General features: G+C 47.1%; 1 protein-coding gene across 10 annotated transcripts in view; it reads right to left on the bottom strand.

Annotated features, from left to right (window-relative positions):
- RCOR3 (REST corepressor 3) overlaps window positions 1-15,278 on the bottom strand; it is a 57,655-nt gene extending 42,377 nt beyond the window's left edge. For 6 of the 10 annotated variants that reach the window (XR_011381424.1, XR_011381422.1, XR_011381423.1 and 3 more), the window contains exons 1-4: window positions 14,905-15,210; window positions 14,503-14,559; window positions 6,461-6,538; window positions 3,626-3,678 (exon numbers count right to left, since the gene is read on the bottom strand). Coding sequence is in view for 7 of the 10 variants with exons in the window: in XM_051820540.2 (XP_051676500.1) it covers window positions 3,626-3,678; window positions 6,461-6,538; window positions 14,503-14,559; window positions 14,905-15,070 (354 nt within the window). In the remaining 3 variants the exon portion in view is untranslated. Of the gene's footprint in view, window positions 1-3,625; window positions 3,679-6,460; window positions 6,539-14,502; window positions 14,560-14,670; window positions 14,803-14,904 lie in introns of those variants that run through there. The other 4 variants (XM_051820537.2, XM_051820541.2, XM_051820536.2 and 1 more) reach the window with 3 other exon arrangements.
- Window positions 15,279-18,432: the final 3,154 nt, after the last annotated feature.

The following is an 18,432-nucleotide window of genomic DNA, read 5'->3' as shown; positions in this document are numbered from 1 at the left end:
AAAGGTCTTCCTTTGCCGTTGGTTCACCCTCCAATGGCTGCCATGGCCGGCGCGCTGCGGCCGGCGCACCGTGCTGATCCGATGGCAGGAGCCAGGTACTTCTCCTGGTCTCCCATGGGGTGCAGGGCCCAAGCACTTGGGCCATCCTCCACTGTACCCCCGGGCCACAGCAGAGAGCTGGCCTGGAAGAGGGGCAACCGGGACAGAATCCGGCGCCCCGACCGGGACTAGAACCCGGTGTGCCGGCGCCGCAAGGCGGAGGATTAGCCTTGTGAGCCGCGGCGCCGGCGCAACTTTTATTTTTAATGCTCTTTATTATCAAACGTATACACAGAATTATCAGGATAAATACAAATAATTTCAATGACTTGATTATCAATCCAAGTTTTAGGAAGGTCTGAAGTGGAGAGTTTCCAAAATTCCCTAACTTTCCCCTCTATAGTCAGCAGTGCCCTTTATCTTTACTGCAAGTACTGAGTATCCCTTAGGGGATAAACTTTTACATAAATAGAGGCATAGCAACTTCTTAAACAGTGAATTTCAATGTTGTTTTATATACTTCGATAACAGTCTTTTAAAATAAAGACGAAAGGTCAGCATTGTGGCGTAGTGGGTTAAGCCATCACTTACATTCCAAATAGAAGTGCTGGTTATAGTCTGGGCTACTCTGCTTCTGATCTAGCTTCCTACTAAAATGTCTGGGAAAGTAGCAAATGATGCCTCAAGTGCTTGGATCCTGCTACCCAGGTGAGAGATCAGGATGGAATTCCTGGTTCCTGACTTTGGCATGGCCCAACCCTGGCTTCTGAGGCCATCTGGGAAGTAAACTAGCAGATGGAAGATCTCTTTGTCTCCCCTTCTCTGTTGCTCTTTCAAATAAATATACATATTTAAAAAAAAAAAGATAGAAATGAACCTGTGGGCAATCACATAATTAAAGGATTAACTTTCTCAAACTTTAAACAGAAAGGCAAAACTTTAAAACAAAATGGACAATCCAAAGTTTCAAAATCCACAAAAAATTGTGTTTAGATAAAGAAAAAACAAACAGCTCCATTTAACAAAAAACAATACTTTATCATGTTACTGACTATAAAGTTGGCACTTGATAACCTAGCTTACAGATACTTCCCCTTTCTTATGTCTCTACAAAGAAATTTATTTTACTATTAATTCTAACAACGGTTGGCACAATACTTAGCTGAAAGGAGATTTAAGAATCTGTTTTGGGGCTGCACTGTGGCATAGCAGGTTAAGCCACTGCCTGCAATGTTCACATCCCATTCGGGCACCAGTTCAAGTCCAGACTGCTCCCCTTCTAATCCAGCTCCCTGCGAAAGTGCCTGGGAAAGCAGCTGAAGATGGTCTAAGTGTGTAGGCCTCTGCACCCATGTGGGAGACCTGAAAGGAACTCCTGGCTCCTGGCTTCAGCCTGGCCCAGCTCCGGCTGTTGCAGCTGTCTGGGGAGTGAACCAGCGGATAGAAGACCCCTCTCTCTCTGTGTAACTCTCCCTTTCAAATAAATCTTTAAGAAAAAACAATGTTTCATTTTGATTGTTTCATGATCTCCGTTTTCTCATTCCTAGGGATAAAGAACCATATGGCATTGGTGCTTAGCAGATAAAGCACCACCTACAATACCAGCATCCCATATGGGTACCAGTTCAGGTCCTGGCTGCTTCATTTCCCACCCAGCTCCCTGCTAATAGGTCTAGGAATGCAGCCGAAGATGGCTCAAGTGTTCCTACCACCATATGGGAGACCCAAATGAAGCTCCTGGTTCCTGGCTTTTGTGTAGCCCAGCCCTGGCGATTGCAGCCATTATCAGTGGAGGGAAGATCTCTTTTCTCTGTCTCAAACTCTGACTTTCAAATAAATAAATCTTTCAACAAAACAAAACCATATGATGGGGAATCCTCTGCTCCTGGCTTCAGCCTGGCCCAGCATTGGTTGTTGCAACCATCTGGGGAGTAAACCAGCAGATAGAAGAAATCTCTGTCTCTCCCTCTCTCTAACTCTGCCTTTCAAATAAATAAATAAATCTTAAAAAATGATAGCCCACTATACATATATGAGAAATCACACTTAGATATTATGTATAGCTGTTTCCTTTCAAAGTTATTTAATTAAAAAAGCCCTTTCTGAAAGTTCTTTTGAAATTTAAAAAAAGTGGGGGGCACGCTGTGGTGTAGTGGGTAAAGTCGCCACCTGCAATGCCGGCATCCCATATGGGTGCTGGGTTCAAGATCTGACTGCTCCACTTTCAATCCAGTTCTCTGCTGTGGCCTGGGAAAGTGGTGGAAGATGGCCCAAATCCTTGGGTCCCTGTACCCACGTGCGAGACCCAGAGGAAGCTCCTGGTTCTTGGCTTCGCACTGATGCAGCTCCGGCCATTTAGGGAGTGAACCAGTGGCTGGAAGACACCTCTCCCTCTTCCTCCTTGTGGGGAGCAACTGGGAGCAACTCGGACTAGACTAAGTTACTGGAATTAAGACTTATTCTATGCATCTGCTCTCCCACAATATGGCGCTGGGAGAGGAGAAAACAGCTTCTACGCAGCTGCCTCTTGCCAACTTGAGTGATGACCTCCAGGAGCTGATCCTGCTCCTGATTGGAGGAGAGCAGCGTACTCGGCGTGTGGGCAGCCGAGTTGGGATTGGCGGAAGAGGACTATAAAGGAGGAGAGAGACAACATGCACCAGGAACATCTAAGGGGAACATCTGAAGGAACACCTGTGCAGCCCCCGAGAGAGCCGGCCGGCGGTGTGCCGCACCCCCGCGGAAGTGGGGAATGTAGCAGGGGGAACCGCCCTTCCACGGAGGTGGAAGGGACGGTAGCCAACCCAGGAAGAACCAGCAGCAAACCCGGGGAGGGCCGAGCAGACAAAAGAACAGCGCAGGGTCCTGTGTCGTTCCTCCACGAAGACGGGGAGCGACACCTCCTCTCTTCCCTCCTCCCCCCAGCCTCTCTGTAACTCTGCCTTTCAAATAAATAAGTAAATCTTTGTAAGAAAAAAAAAAGAATAAAAGAAATTCTATCCATGTTTATTTACCCCACAACACACCAAAAAGTTACTTATCAATTTGGTAATACTGAAAACATTCAGAAAGTTTCAGAATTCAAATAAGAAACAGAAATACTAAGAGAAAAATGTTCAAGCCTTTGAGGTGAATGTTTATAAAAAAGAAAAAAATTTTAAAACAAAAACAAGTCCTATTAGTTCTACCTTCTACTTTTCTTTTGCTCCCCAAATGCCCACGATAGCCAGGACTGACTCAGGCTGAAGTCAGGAGCCTAGAACTCAATCCAGGTCTCTCAAAATGGTGGCAGGAACCCAAGTACCTTGGCCATTACACGTGTTTCTCAGGGTGCACATTAGCAGGAGGCTGAATTAGCAGCAGAGGAGATGGACTGGAAGCAGGTAATCTGATATGGAAGGAGTGTCCCAAGCAGAACTGCTATGTTAAAGACTCTTCATGTTGCAAGGTCAGGCTTTTGTGGGTCTATAAAACTGGTCAAATTTACATTCTTTCTTAGGGCAGAAACAGTTGTGAGGGACTTTTTAGATGTGGTAAACAGTGAAGCTAGCCTTAATAACCCTAACATTAATGTTCTAATACATACCTGTTCCACATTGTAGCCATGTTTCTCCTTTGCAATTGCAATATATTCATCCACTGTAATGAAATAACATTATATAATTATTCTCATTTACCTGGATCTACGTTTTTTTAAAATATCACATATTCCAGGAGTTTAAAAAAAATAAAATGATATTCCACGAAATGTTACCAAAAAAGAGAATAAAAAGGACTTACATGAATAGGATTAGCAGCTCACTTTGTTTAAAATTTTATTTAACATGACATCTCTGTGACCATCTACCACACATTTATTAAACCTAGTGATATTATTAGAATTATTTTTGTATGTAGATGAACACCAACTGATGGGTAGCTATCAGAACCGAACTGTAGTATAAAATATTAAAATGGCTTTTTTTGTTGTTCCAACCTTTATTTGACGGCCTCAGCTGATTGCGACCCTTTGTTATATTTAGAGTTGGTCCAAAGTCTTTACCATCCCATCTCTGGTTGCTATATAAACAATGGTTTATCTGTAATATTGTCAGCTAGACATAAATACATTTAAGCATGCTTCAGTATCCCTAATGTTCTCTCCAGTTCTTTCTGCTTGATATATAAAGTAAGCTGATACATGAAAGGTATTTTTACTTTCATGTATCCTCTCTATATAATTAGATCAACAGGATAATTTAATGATGATAATACCGTTATTCCAAGACCTCGCTGCTGAAAACTTGCCTGCCACACTCAGCAAGACTGAGTTCTACGTGAAGTCCACATAACCACCCCTTTCTGATCCTTTAAATCATTGTTATAAAGTAATTCTTTACATTTGTTTTTGAGTTGCACTGGTTAAGAATTCTGATCCTAGGATAGCTAGTCTAACCTGGGCTTGATTCTCAGCTTGTTGCTAGTTTTCTAACTTTGATCAAGTAAGGTAAGGTGACCTTTTTGTACCTTAGGTTCTTCACTCCAAATCAGTGATAAAAACAGTAATTTTCTTTGATTAAGTGAGTTCATATTTGGAAAGTGCTCAGAACACTGGCAGATTTTAAGTACTTCTAAATATTTGCTGTTTACTATCAGTCAGAACAGTTTAATACATGAACATGCTATTATATAACAATAATGCAATTATCTTTTATGGATCTTATGTCTTTCCATTTGAAATTTTTTGGCATAAAAAATCTAACTTTTGCTTTTTTTTAAAGAACCCTTAGCACTGAAATATATGACAGGCCTAAATATATGCTGACTACATTTAACAAAAATATCTAAATAGTCCTCTAGAATGAAAGCTAAGCAACACCAACAGACTTGTGATTTTCAACCCAAACTCTGCATTGGAGTCAGTGTGGGAGCTCTACTCCTGAAGAAGCAGATTTCACTGTTTTGAAATGGAGGTTAGCAGACATATAAGTTTCCAATTTTAAAAAAGTTTTATTTTTGTAAGACTTATTTATCTGAAAGGCAAAGTGACAGAGAGAGGAGAAACAGGGAAAGAGATCTTCCATCTACAGGTTCACTCCCAAAATGTATGCAACAGCTACGGATGGGCAGGCTGAAGCCAGGAGGCTGCAACTCCATCTGAGACTCCCACATGGGTGACAGGGGCCCAGGTAGTTGGGCCATCATCTGCTGCTTTTCCAGATGCATCAGTAGGGACCTGGGTGGGAAGCAGAGCAGCTATGACCTGAACCAGCGCTCTGATATGGGATGCCGGTGTTGCAAGCAGTGGCTTAGCCCGCTGCACCACAATGCCAGCCACCATAAAACGTTTAAAAGGGTTTCCCAGGTGATAATGCACAGTCAGGGTTGAATGTCACTGACCTAGACTTTCAATTAGATATTCCAAGTGGATACCATACTATGAGGACATGCTAGCTTTCTTAATTTTGCTTTCCATTTGGCTAAGAAATGAACTGCTGTACAAAACAAGGTCAAAAACAACAAAACTCAGTGACACCCTGATGCTTGGTTTGTGAATGAAAACCTCTGCCTACAGAGGAAAGGACTGAACTTGGAAAGCTGAGCTTTACCGCTTCAAGGATTCACAAGTCCTAGATTACCAGCTCGATCTTTTACTGATGCTCTACAGTTCTTAAACAGGAAGAACCACCATGTGTGCAGCAGTATACTCAGTTTTCAACTTTCAGTTCTCTTATTGCATCTATAAGCATGATTAGACTTACTATGCACATGTTCACGGGACTAAATAAACCACCTTTAAGATGTTAGTGAATATTTTTAAAACATAAGCTATTTCCCAGCTTCTCAGTGTTGTTATTTAATAAACTCAATGATAACCAAATGGAGGGGCGGGGATCTTCGTGCTGTTACCTGCACGTTTCCTATATCTGATGGGCCGCAAAGGATCAGGTCCGCTACATCACTCTGAAGTCTAAAGCCACACATGATTCAAGAAGTGCGTGCTCAATGATCCAGAAGGTCTCCGTCCAGAAATGGAGAGCACAAAGATGACCTGATGGCTGCTGGAGTCAGTTCTTTCCCTTTTCCTCTTTAAAATGGTAATGAGTGGGCTCTCTGAAGCCTGAAGGCATGTCTTTACAGCTCCACATACTGAGGAAAAGCCTGGGCAGATGTCTACATAGTAACTCCCTCCCCTGCTTGAAGATTCAAGCAGCAAAGCCATCAGATCCTAGGTTTTTCATTCTTCATGAGCCTGACACAAACTGGCAAGATCAACCCACTATCTTTCAAAAGGAAAAACATTCTAATAAAACAACCCTCCATTTAAAAACAAAACAAAATCAAAACCGAGAGTTCAAAAGACCCTAAAACAAGTATGTTACATTTTGGATTGGCAAACAGATCCCTGTTGATAGTAAACATTCAGTCTTAGGAAACTTACATTTGGCATCTGGGATAGTGTGATATGGAGACCATACAAGCATTCCTCCATTGTCTTTATCTGTGTACTTTGTGGCACCTGGGGAAAAATTTAGTTACTTTGAATATGATGGATCTTATTTACATTTCAGAACAAAGTATAAGCAAAGTGAGCTTTATGTCTATTTTAGTACAGTACCTGCAAAGAAGACAAGGAAAAAAGTATAGTGGAAAAAAAAATGAAGGCAACTAGGCTTAAAGATAGCAAATATCTTCCTTATAAAAATTAAGGTGATTTTGAAAATATTGAAGTTTACTCTAAATTAAAAACACTTTCTAAAGTATCTCACACATCCCTAATTCCTGACAAAATAATAACTCTGATTTAACCCTCTATGTAAACAAAAACTGAGGCTAGAGAAAAGACAAATAAGAAAGACACTATCAAAGAATTAGAAAAACTGTAACTACAAAATAAATCTAAAAACGCTTTTAGTTTTATCTCTAATAACACAGAAAAACTTAGAATTAAAAATTTACAAGTTCTTTACTTAAAACTTACATTCAATGAAAATAAACTTTAGGATGTCTTTTAAGAACTTCAATATTAGGACATATGCTTAATTTTTAACTATGTTAAAAATACAAATGCAAGATAGCTAACCCACTGAACAGAAATTCTATATAAAGTTGATCAGAAGACTTTAATGTTTTTTTTCTGCAACTAAAATCCTAAACTTCAATCTTTTAACATGAAACATTCTTTTTTGCACAGTAGATTGTGACAACAGGACCTTTTAAATTCCACTCAATAGATTATGGAACACAACAAATTAAGTCTGAAGTCTTAGATCATCATGCTTAACAGTTAAATGTGTTTCCTTGTATGTCATTCTTGCATTACAGAAATCTGAAAAGGCATTCACTAAATGTCTCTTCCCAACTGGGTATTAAATTTTCTTGAGCATTTCCCCCCATGAACAGTATCACCTATATTTCCCCCAAAATTCTCAGCTTTGTAATTGAGGGCTGACTTGAGACACTGGATCCAAGCCGTGTGGGCGGAGCTCTTCTACCGTGGGGATGGAGGGGTATGTGTGGAGCGTGAGCAGTCTGAGGCCAGAAAACGCCCAGTGGAGCATTTCACCATGTTCTTCCCCTAACTAGGAACTGAACTCCACCATTTTCGATTAGGCATGTGTCATGTAGGCCCAGTAGATGACTGATGTTGCCAGAAACTGAGGGATACTCTAGGGTCATGGCTGTCACTCGGCAGCCAGCTCACTTGGGTAACCTACTTAACATGTGCCTCAGTTTCCTCACCTCTGAAAACAGGGATAAGAGCACCTGCCTCACAGAGCTGCTCACAAGTCAAATCAAATGCCTGACACACAAGCTGGACATAGAAGTCTTGATTACAACTGTTATATGCTTATGGAAAACCACCTTCTCACCTTATCAATCAACACATAAAAAAGATGAATAAAAACCCTTTGGAGCTTTAACTCAAATGGCTGATACCCTCTCTCATCCACCCTGGGAAGATATTAAATGCCTAAAATAATCTTTGTTTTTCTGACCTGATTCATCTAAAAGGAGAAAACAACTAGTCTATTTAAATTATCCTTGGGATACATCCAATGAAGTTTCACCCTTGCTATTCCAGAAGTCAGAATGAACAAGAACATTTAAAGGACATAAACCCAATGAACAATACTTAGGCTTATACCTCAAAGCATCTGATATTCAGAACTAATACTGGGAACCAAACCTGATTTGCCAACAAAATAATCGAGTCTTAGAAGTATCCTTACTTTCTGAGCAAGTAAAAAGCAAAGAAAAACTTATGCAACTAGCTACTGCAATTTTAAAAGACCACAGTAGTATGCTAGTTGGGAAAATAATTGTTAATCAGTTTTTAATTTTTAAATAAAACATTTTGAAAGTTTCAATTCCTTTGAAGCCATTTAGTGTTTTTTTTTTTTTAACTGCAGTTGGTAAAATACATTCATGAGACATTTGGGCAAAACCAACAACTATAAAAAATATATATAATTTGATAGGCTGATGTAAGTAAAACTGCTGGCATTTCAATAAGCATCATGTAAGAATAACTATTAATGGTACAAATTTATTGAAGATAATTCTTTCTTAAATTCCCTTCTCTATCCAGGAAGGGTTTCTTCTTACCTTTAGATACTTTCTATATCAACAGAAAATTTCAAGTCAAGTAAAATAATAAAAATCTGTTACTTTTAATATTTTCTTTATTAAAAGTCAGTACTGTGGTGGAGATCATGGAACACACACATAAAGAACTTAAATACTGAGAATGTTAAGCCGCTCCAAATATTTTTAATTCTATAATTTATATACTATTTTTTCTTTTCTTTTCTTTTCTGTTGAAGCAGGAACTGCTTTATTGAGGAAGTGTACAGGCGTATAAAGCTTAAGAAGGACATGCGCAGTAGGGGAGCCAATCAGAGAAAAGGTCACGCAGGCACGGGTGGACCAGGCACAGGGGCACCTTAAGTAAAGTATAGGGATCACGCACTATCCACGTGTCCGGAACTAAAGCGGACCTATGCATGCTGATGGTGTGATCTTACATAGCCCCTTGAACATCCTCCAGGCGCCATATTGTAATGGAGGTTTTAAGCAATGCCCAACATATCCCCCTTTTTGTTTTACTAAGGAGAACTGAACGGAGAGTGTGCCTGTCTTAGGTTGTCCCCCCTGACTGGAATCAGCCCTTTAAGGAGCATGTCTGTCTTAGGTTGTCCCCGCTGGGGATCTTACCCGTCTTTGACTACTACTCCAGCTGTTAGGGGCTGCCCCGGGGGATCTTACCCGTCATTGGCTACCACCTCAGCAACTCAGGGTATGATGTATTATACCTCTACATCTTGGCAGTGGCCGTGGGCGATGTATAGGGTTCCCAATCTGGCGCTTAAAGAGCGGCTATATACTAGTTTTGAAATTATATACCTAACATTAACTTCAAACTGGGGATAAATAAGACTTTCTTTGAGTACAGCGGCATGAAAGGGTTGCAGGGGAATTCGACTTTGAGACCTTCCATTTTCCTTTGTTCTACTTCCCAATCTGAGACCTCTCCTATCCTTCTAATCTACAGTGATCCCTCTTAGCCACGGTTTTGCTTTCCCAAATCCACTGCAGAAAAAAAAAATGTACATGGAAAATTCCAGAAATGAACAATTCTGAAGTTTTAAATTATGTGCCTTTCTGCGCAATGTCATGAAACCTTGCTCCACTGGGGACTCAGTTATCAGACAGACCTCAGAGAATAAGGTGCTTGTATTTAAATAACCCTTATTTTACTTAATAATAGCCCCAAAGCTCAAGAATAGTGATGCTGGCAATTCAGATACCCAAAGAGAAGCCATCAAAGTATAGAAACCAACACAAGAAAAAGAATTGCTTGCTGAGATTGCTAAAATCTACATTAGTTACTGTTGTTGATCTTACTGTGTCTAACTTGTAAAATAAACTTTACCATAGGTATGTACATACAGAAAAAAGAAGCACTACGTATACACTGCATCTGATCTTACGCTTTTCAGGAACCCAAGGGGGTCGTGGATGCATTCCCCATGGGCACAGGGGGCTACTGCATACTTCCGTCATTCCTCTTTACAAATGCCCTTCTCTCACTTTAAAAAGACATGGCTCTTACCATCCCAAATCTTGCAAGAAAACATGGCCCTAAATTTTTAAGCCTCCAGGGTTCCAACCAGGCTATCAACAAAGTTCTCCTTGACTGAAGGTGCCATAACCATGACGTTAATCGATTATGCATTACTTCATACCAAAAGATGTAACATCTAGATCCTTATATTCACGAGGATACAGGTTACTAATAGTAAAGTATGGGGCAGCGCTGCGGCATGGTAGGTAAAGCCGCCGCCTGCAGTGCCGGCTCCCCATACAGGTGCTGGTTCAAGTCCCAGCTGCTCTACTTCTGATCCAGCTCTCTGCTATGGCCTGGGAAAGCAGTGGAAGATGGCCCAAGTCCTTGGGTCCCTGCATACACATGGGAGAGCCAGAAAGGGCTCCTGGCTCCTAGCTTCGGATCGGTGCAACTCCGGCTGTTGTGGCCAGTTGGGGAGTGAACCAGTGGATGGTAGACCTCTCTCTCCGCCTCTCCTTCTCTCTAACTCTTTCAAATAAATACATAAAACTTTTTTTAAAAAAAGTAAAGTGAAAAAGTAGACAAGCTGGGCTGGTGATCAAGAAAGTACTTTCAAGCACAAAAATAAATTATGAAAAATAAAAATCTGTGGGGAAAATGCATGGAAATGGTTTCAAAGAAACAGTGTAAACTTTTAGACTTAAGATACTATGCATTTGTTTTCTAAAACAGTTGCTGTAATGTCATAATAGTATCTATATTTAATTGGATGCATCTGTGATAAGGTAAGGACACAATAATTTTATTTCAAAGTGTTAACATTTTTAATACATCAGAGATTACATTGTTTTTTTTTTAGCTATTTAAACTGAGTGACAGGTATTAATAGGCACTTCCAAAAGTGCCTGGAAAAATGGAATTAAAAGATAAGTTTCTTTGGGTGCAAGAAATTGTAAAACCATGAAATTTTTTCCTAACCATACCTTCATAAAGTGCATTTTCCACAAGCTTACCACTGCTTTCTACCCATTATTTTTCATTTAATCTTATCTCCCTTTTATAAACAAGAAACTAAGATCTGTAGAAGTCAAAGGGGTCTTTAGGGTCATCTTTGATGACTCAATCACCACACAAAGCTGCTGTTGAGACTAGGTCAGAGTAAACACTGGAAAGATCCAGGAAATAATCTGTTAGTAAATTACAAAGATATTAACAATGATCTCTGAATGAGGGCAAATTATCTCTAATCTCCTAACTTCAGTAATTCCAATAAGCCTCAGTTCTTCTAGTTTCCAAAATAATGTTTAGTATTTTTCTTTACATGATTAATTTCTATCACCATTATCATCTCTCCAATAAAAATATCCTCCATATGGATCTCTTTTAATTTTCTTCTTCCAGATCATAATAATCATAGCATCTAGGAAATATTTCTTCCATGTAACTGGCAGGGATACGGATGAATAATCTCCATAGAGATGAGATGGTTTATGAGACAAAGATAACAAAACAAGAAACAGAAAAGGAGAAGAGCTGACCATTATTCAATTTCTATCACTAATTAATAAATATTTATTTTCCCTCTATTTTCTTTCCCAAGGCAATGTTTTAAAGTTCTCAGTTATTTCCACTGAATTGATGTGAAATAAAGGCTGCACACAACAGCACAACACTTGGAATAAAACAGTGATAGTGCCATGTTAAATGGCACAGGAGCTCAGTATTTCTGTGGAAAAAACAGTCTAGGGACCAGCACTGTGGCTCAGCAGGTTCAAGGCATGGCCTGCAGTGCCAGCAGCCCACATGGGTGTCGGGTTCGAGTCCACTTCCAATCCAGCTCCCGCTAATGAACCTGGGAAGGCAGCTAAGGATGATCCAAAGTGTTTGGGACCCTGCACCCACGTGGGAAATCTTGAGGACGCTCCTGGCTCCTGGCTTTGGCCTGGCCCAGCCTTGGTCATTGTGGCCACTTGGGGAGTAAACCAGCCATGGTGGAAGATCTCTCTCTCTCTACCTCTGCCTCTCAAATGAATAAATAAAGCTTAAAAAAATAAAAAGCCTAATAATTGATAACGTTTGCTTGACAAGACTGACCTATAAAAAGGTAAAAAGGCTTGGGGCCCGGGCTGTGGCGCAGCAGATAAAGCCGCCGCCTGTGGCGTCAGCATCCCACATCGGTGCTGGTTCTAGTCCCGGCTGCTCCTCTTGCAATCCAGCTGTGGCCTGAGAAGGCAGCAGACGATAGCCCAAGAGCTTGGGCCCTTGCACCCATGCGGGAAACCCAGAAGCTCCTGGCTCCTGCCTGTGGATCGATCCAGCTCAGAATGCTGTGGCCATTTGGGAGTGGACCAGCAGATGGAAGACCTTTCTCTCTTTAACTCTACCTCTCAAATCAATCAACAAACTTAGAAAAAAGGTAAAATGGTCCACCTAAGTTTAAGTAGCAACTGGTTTTAGTTGTGTCCTTCCATTTGGTGTGCTTCCAGTAATTATTAAGTAGAAAAGGAACAAGTGAATTTAAAGAATAGCTTTATCCTTATTGCAGTAACAAATATCAGTTACAGTCTGAGTAAACTGAAAATACTTTATTTAAAAACAATAACATTTCAATTCTTTTTTCCTCCACAAAGAAATTAAAATAAAGTTTAAAACCAGTAAAACATAACATCAACTAACTTGGCTAATCATGTAACGGCCATTTAAAATCTAAAGTATTTTGTTAAATGAGTTATTCTCTACATTTTGAAGCGTGCTCCATGGTGGAGTTTAATCACTAAAAACTGGTTCATGCTGCAGGCCACGGCAAGTGTAAGTCTGCTGAGATGAAGACGCCCTAAGACCCCAACAACACACACACGACTGCCGACGAAACAAACACTGACTCAGAATCCTACCCAACGGGGCAACACACAGGCTTGTTTACCAATCTAGGAGCGAATTCTGGCTGCGGAGTGCTAACGTGGAAATGACTTTGTCAGTACTCCCCCCAAAGCACACCGTGCCAGCGAAAGCGCCCAGCGAGAACGGGGTAATTCCAGCCAGGCTCACTCTTCCTAACCAGGAAATTCAACCTTTCCTGAAAAACTGCCATGGGCTCATTCCACCCTGGAACAAACCCCACGAAGCACTTCCCACAGCTAGGGAAACTGAGGCCCGGGGAAGGCTCAGAGCAAAACCAAAAAAGCTGGGAACTGAATCGGGTCTATCTGAAAGCCAAAGTACGTGCTTTCTAAATGTCAAGCTCAACCCTGAGGCAGCACGGGTAATGCGAAATGCCATTCGCCTACCAACTGCATCAGTAAAACATCAGCTCCCGAGAGCATCGCTCAGTCTCCGAAGCCCACCAGGCCACGGGCGGACAGCCCGGGAGCGAGACTGCACAGTCACGTCGCGGAGACGGCGCCCGCACCGCAGGGCCGCCACCTCCTCCGGGGACAGCAGGCGCCGCGGCAGGGGCTCCGGGCCGGAATTCCGAGTCCGGTGGTCTTAGGGGCGCAGAGGAGCGCACACGGCCCCTGCGCCTCACACTTGGATCAGCACGCTGTTCCCTGCCCGCCCGCCCCCGCCTCCCCGACCATCTGACAGGAATCCGAGGGTCCGACACACACCCCGCCACGGGAGGCGGCAGGGGCGAAAGCTCCCCGAGCCACCCCAGGAAGAAAGGGGTGCTCGGGAGTCGGCAGCGCGCCGCAGCCCGCGGGCAGGGTGGTCGGGCAGGGCGGAGCAGCGCTCCGCCGGGAGGCTCCGGCAGGGGCGCCGCCGTATGCGGAACTCTCGCCCAATCCCCGCGCAGGCTGCGATCCCGTGACCGCCGGGGAGCCTGTTTGGAGAAAAGTAGACAGGGAACCCGCAAGCTGGCTTGGCAGAGGCCGCTGGAACCTGGCTGCTCCGGGAGAAAATGTCTCCTTGGCAGCCGCGGCCGCTGTCCTGCGGCCTCGCCGCGCGCCCGGGCCGGCCCCCGCCCCTGCCCCCGCCGCGCGGCGCCCACACTCCGCAGGGATCCGCGGCCGGCGGTGTGGCCGCCGACCCCCGCAGGTCCGTCCATACACGCACACACACACACCGCCTCCCCTGCCGCCCTCGGCTCCGCAGCCGGTCCTCCCCCACGCCGGCCGCCGACCCCCGACCCCACCGCGGGCCCCGATCCCGCCCCGGGCTCAGGGGGGCAGGAAGGCGATGCCGGCGGAGGGCAAGTGGCCTCCGGAGGAAACCATGTTAACCTTGCAATGCACGCCTCTGCCCACACGCCCTGTGTCACAGCCCGGCCGAGCCTGACAGCCTCCGCGCCGGAGATGCGTGCCCAGCCCAGCCCCACGCCCGGACACCCCTGCCCGACCCTCCCCCGACCAAGCCCAGACCGGGGATGGGGGTGGGGGTGGGGGACAGGAATTTGCTAAAGCAAATGCATCTACCTGGATCAAATTCAGGGATCCGAGCTTGGTATTCAGCCCCGACTCTCATCCCAACATCTGCAAAGCAATGCCAAGAAATAAAGAAAAAAAAAGAAAAAGACACACTTAATAAAAAATAAAAATTGCAGGAGGGCGGGCAGGAGCGGCGGGTGGATGGGAGATACTAACTCCGGGCGCTCCAGGAGATGGCAGCGGTGGGGGCGGGGAGCGGGGGGCGGAGGGCTGGGCGCGGGCGAGGGGCGGGGGTCGCGGGGGTGCTGCTGCACTGCACCGGGAGTTCGCGGCTACCGCAGCGCCCGGGCTCCGAGGGGAGGGAGGGCGCGAGCGCGGCGAGGGGAGGGGGCTGGGGGAGGGGTGGAGGGAGGGGGGCAGGCGGGCTGGCGGGGAGGAGTTCGAGGCTACCACCGTGCTCGTCGTCGCTGCTACAGCCGCTCTCGGGCTCCGAGTAGTGCAGCCCGCCGTTGGTGGACGAGGCGCCGCCGCCGCCGCCCGCCGGGCTCTTGGCGCTGCCGTTGGCCGACCGGTTCTTCCCCAGTAACTCAGGCCCTTTCTCCATCATGCCGGGCATGGTAGAACAGGGGAGGGGGCGGGCGAGGGGGAGAGGTAGGCGTCAGGGGGAAGGGGGCGAGGGCTCGCGAGCGCGGGCGGGGACAAGCGGCGGCGGCGGAGGAGGAGACGGCGGTGGCGGCGGCGGCGCCGGCGGCGGCGGCGGCGGCGGAGGAGGAGGAGGGTGTTAATATGGAGCCGCCATAACCGCCCCGGTCCGGCAGTAGCGCAGTCGCCTCACAACAACCCGCCCGAGCCCCGCCTCTCTCCCCTCCTCCCCGCGCCGCCGCCCGCCCCGCGCAGTCCCGGGCGCCCCCCGCGGCCGCGCCGCGCTCTACGCCGCCGCCGGTATCACTCCGCCCCGCAGGGAGGTTCCGGCCGCCGGGGCGGGGGCGGCGCGGGGGGAGGGGCGGGGAAGCCCCGCTCGCCGCCGGGCGGGCCGCCCCCGCCGAGCGCGTCTGCCGGCGCCGCGGAGGGCGGCCGCCGCGTGGGCTGCTCTCCTAGGGGGCGCTGCGGAGAGCGGGCGGGACGAGCCCGGGCAGGGCGCGGGACTCTTTGCCTTCTTGGGGGCGGAAGGAACGCGGGCCGCTGGAGGCAGGGCCCTGGAGACCCCCGGAGCCGGGGCAGGGGCAGCGGTCCCCTCCCGCGGACGCGGCTGCGGGCCCTGGCGGCCGGGACTGCCGTGGGCGGCGCGCGGCCCTCCTCAGACGCTGCGGCGGCCCGGCCCGGCCCGGCCCGGCCTCTGGGACCCGCGGCGCCTCGGGTTGCTGGGCGCGGGTGGCGCGCGCGGGCTGGAGGGGCGGCTTCGGGGTTCCGCGCCCCGGCGGGCCAGAGCGGTAGACTGGGCCCCGATGCCCGGACGCTTCAGAGTCGGGCTCTCTGGACCTCGGCCTCCCGGAGAGGCCAAGCGTGGCGGATGAGCGTGCGCCCCCGAGCTGTGCCTCTGCGTCCCCCGCCCGCCCTCTCTCCCTCTCCCCACTTTGCCCTCCGTTCTTTCTCGCTGTCGGTGAGGCCGGCGCCCCTGGCCTGCGGCCCTTCGCGGGGGCGCGTGACCGGTGGCCCGGCTGGGAGCAGCGCTGGCGGAGCGAGGCTGGCCAGCTCCGAGATGCTTTTCTGAGTTGCGTTAGGCGAAAGGGAGTGGGACCCGAATATGCTCATTCGGGAGACCGGGGCCGCCTGGCCATGGGGCCGTTTACAAATTTCTCACCGATGAGGAGGGGGAGGACTCCAGACATTGAAAGTAAAGCTTGTCCTGGAGCGGTCACTGCGGATCATTGAACCAGGAATGAGCGTGGGTGGTCAGAGCCAGCCCTTCCTGAGAGAGCGAACACCCCTCGCTCAGGAATTGAGCCCAGAAAGCCCGGGAAGCAAGTAGCTGGCAGGGTCCCCGTGGAGAGAAGACGCCCCCTGCCCGGGTACACGAGCTGTCTGGTTCTGGAGGTGGAGTTCTCAGCGTGGTGTGATTTCACTACATGGTTAATCATACAGCGAAAACCTTCTGTCCTTTTCTCAACAAATGTAGTTCTTAGTATTGGAATGCCCATATAAGTGTTCTACTAGGAGGGAAAGCTGGGCCTAATGGGACCAGTAGCCGTTTCCCTCCACGTTTAGGTTTCCTTCTTTTAAAAAAAAAATATTTATTTGAAAGTAGAGTCACAGAGAGTGGGAGAGACAGAGAGGTCGTGGGTCCGCTGGTTCACTCCCCAAATGGTCGCAAAGGCCACAGCTGCCTCTGGTGGAAGCCAGGAGCTTCTACCGGGTCTCCCACGTGGGTGCAGGGGCCGAAGCACCTGGCCATCTTCCACTGCTTTCCCAGGGGCCTTAGAAAGAAGCTGGATCGGAAGTGCAACAGCCAAGGCTTGAACCGCTGCCCATATTAGGTTTCCTATTGTATATTAATGCGTTGGTAAAAATTTTTAAAGATTTATTGATGTGACAGGCAGATAGATCGCCCATCTTCTGGTTCACTCCCCAAATGGCCACAGTGAAACGGGAGCCAAGAACCACAACTCCATCTGGGTCTCTCGTGTAGGTGGGAGGGGCTGAAGTACTTACTTGGGCCATCTTTTGAGGTTTTCCCAAGCCCACTAGCAGGGAGCTGGATCAGAAGCAGAGCAGCCAGAACAGAACCCTGATGGGAGATGCCGACATTGCAACTGGGAGCTTAGCCTGCTGAGCCACAACACTGGCCTGGTAATTTTCTGCAAGAGAGTCTAATGAATGTGACTTAGCATCTCTGAGCCTATACCATGAAAATCAGACTCTGAACTGAGGGGATTCATCAAGATAAATATACTACTTCCATCACCGAGGTCTCCCAGCCAACTCACTTTAACACCGCGGCTTTTCAATACGTCCCATTTGCTTTAAGGAGTCTGCCTACAAATCAGGAACCTAAACATCGGGAAGATTTGGGGCCTTTGTAACTTATTTCTGCTTTTTAAATGAAACCCTCAAAGGCAAAGATTTCCATTCGTGACTACAGCAAAGAGGACAGATGGGAGGGGAGGAACTTTAGGGGCTTAAAAAAAAGTTATTTATTCAAAAGGCAGAGTTACAGAGAGAGGGAGACACAGAGAAAGAGATCTTCCATTTGTTGTTTCACTCCTCAAATGGCTGCATTGGCTAGGGCAGGGCCAGGCTGAGCCGGGCTGGGCTGAGCTGGGCTGAGGCCAAGCGCTTCATGTGGGTCTCCCATGGGGTGCAGGGCCCAAGCACTTGGGCCATCTTCTGCTACTTTTTCCAGGGCATTAGCAGGGAGCTGGATGGGAAGTATAAGAGCTGGGACACGAACTGGTTCCCATTTGGGATGCCGCTGTTGCAGGCAGCAGCTTTACCCACTATGCCACAACGCCACGCTGGCCCCAGAGTATGACTTGTATTTATTTTTGTATTTTATTTTTTTAAGAGCAAGGAAAGCAGGCTTCAGCCTTGCTTTTGAAGAAAAGGAAAGCACCTGAAGCTGGCCTGGTTCTGAAGAATAATGTCTTAGAGGGTTTCCCAACAGTTAACAGGGATGGTATAGAAAGAGAAAAGGTCTAAGGAGAAACTCTTGGGGATGCCTTTCTCTGAGAGGGCTGGGAGGAGGAGAGAAATGGGGTAAGAAAGCTTTAAGAAAAGCCAGTAGGCCGGCGCTGTGGCTCACTAGGCTAATCCTCCGCCTTGCGGCGCCGGCACACTGGGTTCTAGTCCCGGTTGGGGCACCGGATTCTGTCCCAGTTGCCCCTCTTCCAGGCCAGCTCTCTGCTGTGGCCAGGGAGTGCAGTGGAGGATGGCCCAAGTACTTGGGCCCTGTACCCCATGGGAGACCAGGAGAAGTACCTGGCTCTTGCCATCGGAGGGTGAACCAAAGGCAAAGGAAGACCTTTCTCTCTGTCTCTCTCT

Source organism: Oryctolagus cuniculus, chromosome 13, assembly GCF_964237555.1.
Source record: "Oryctolagus cuniculus chromosome 13, mOryCun1.1, whole genome shotgun sequence".
In the NCBI taxonomy this organism is placed as follows: Eukaryota; Metazoa; Chordata; class Mammalia; order Lagomorpha; family Leporidae; genus Oryctolagus; species Oryctolagus cuniculus.
Note: the sequence above shows the minus strand (reverse complement) of the source record. Positions and strands in the feature narration are given on the sequence as shown.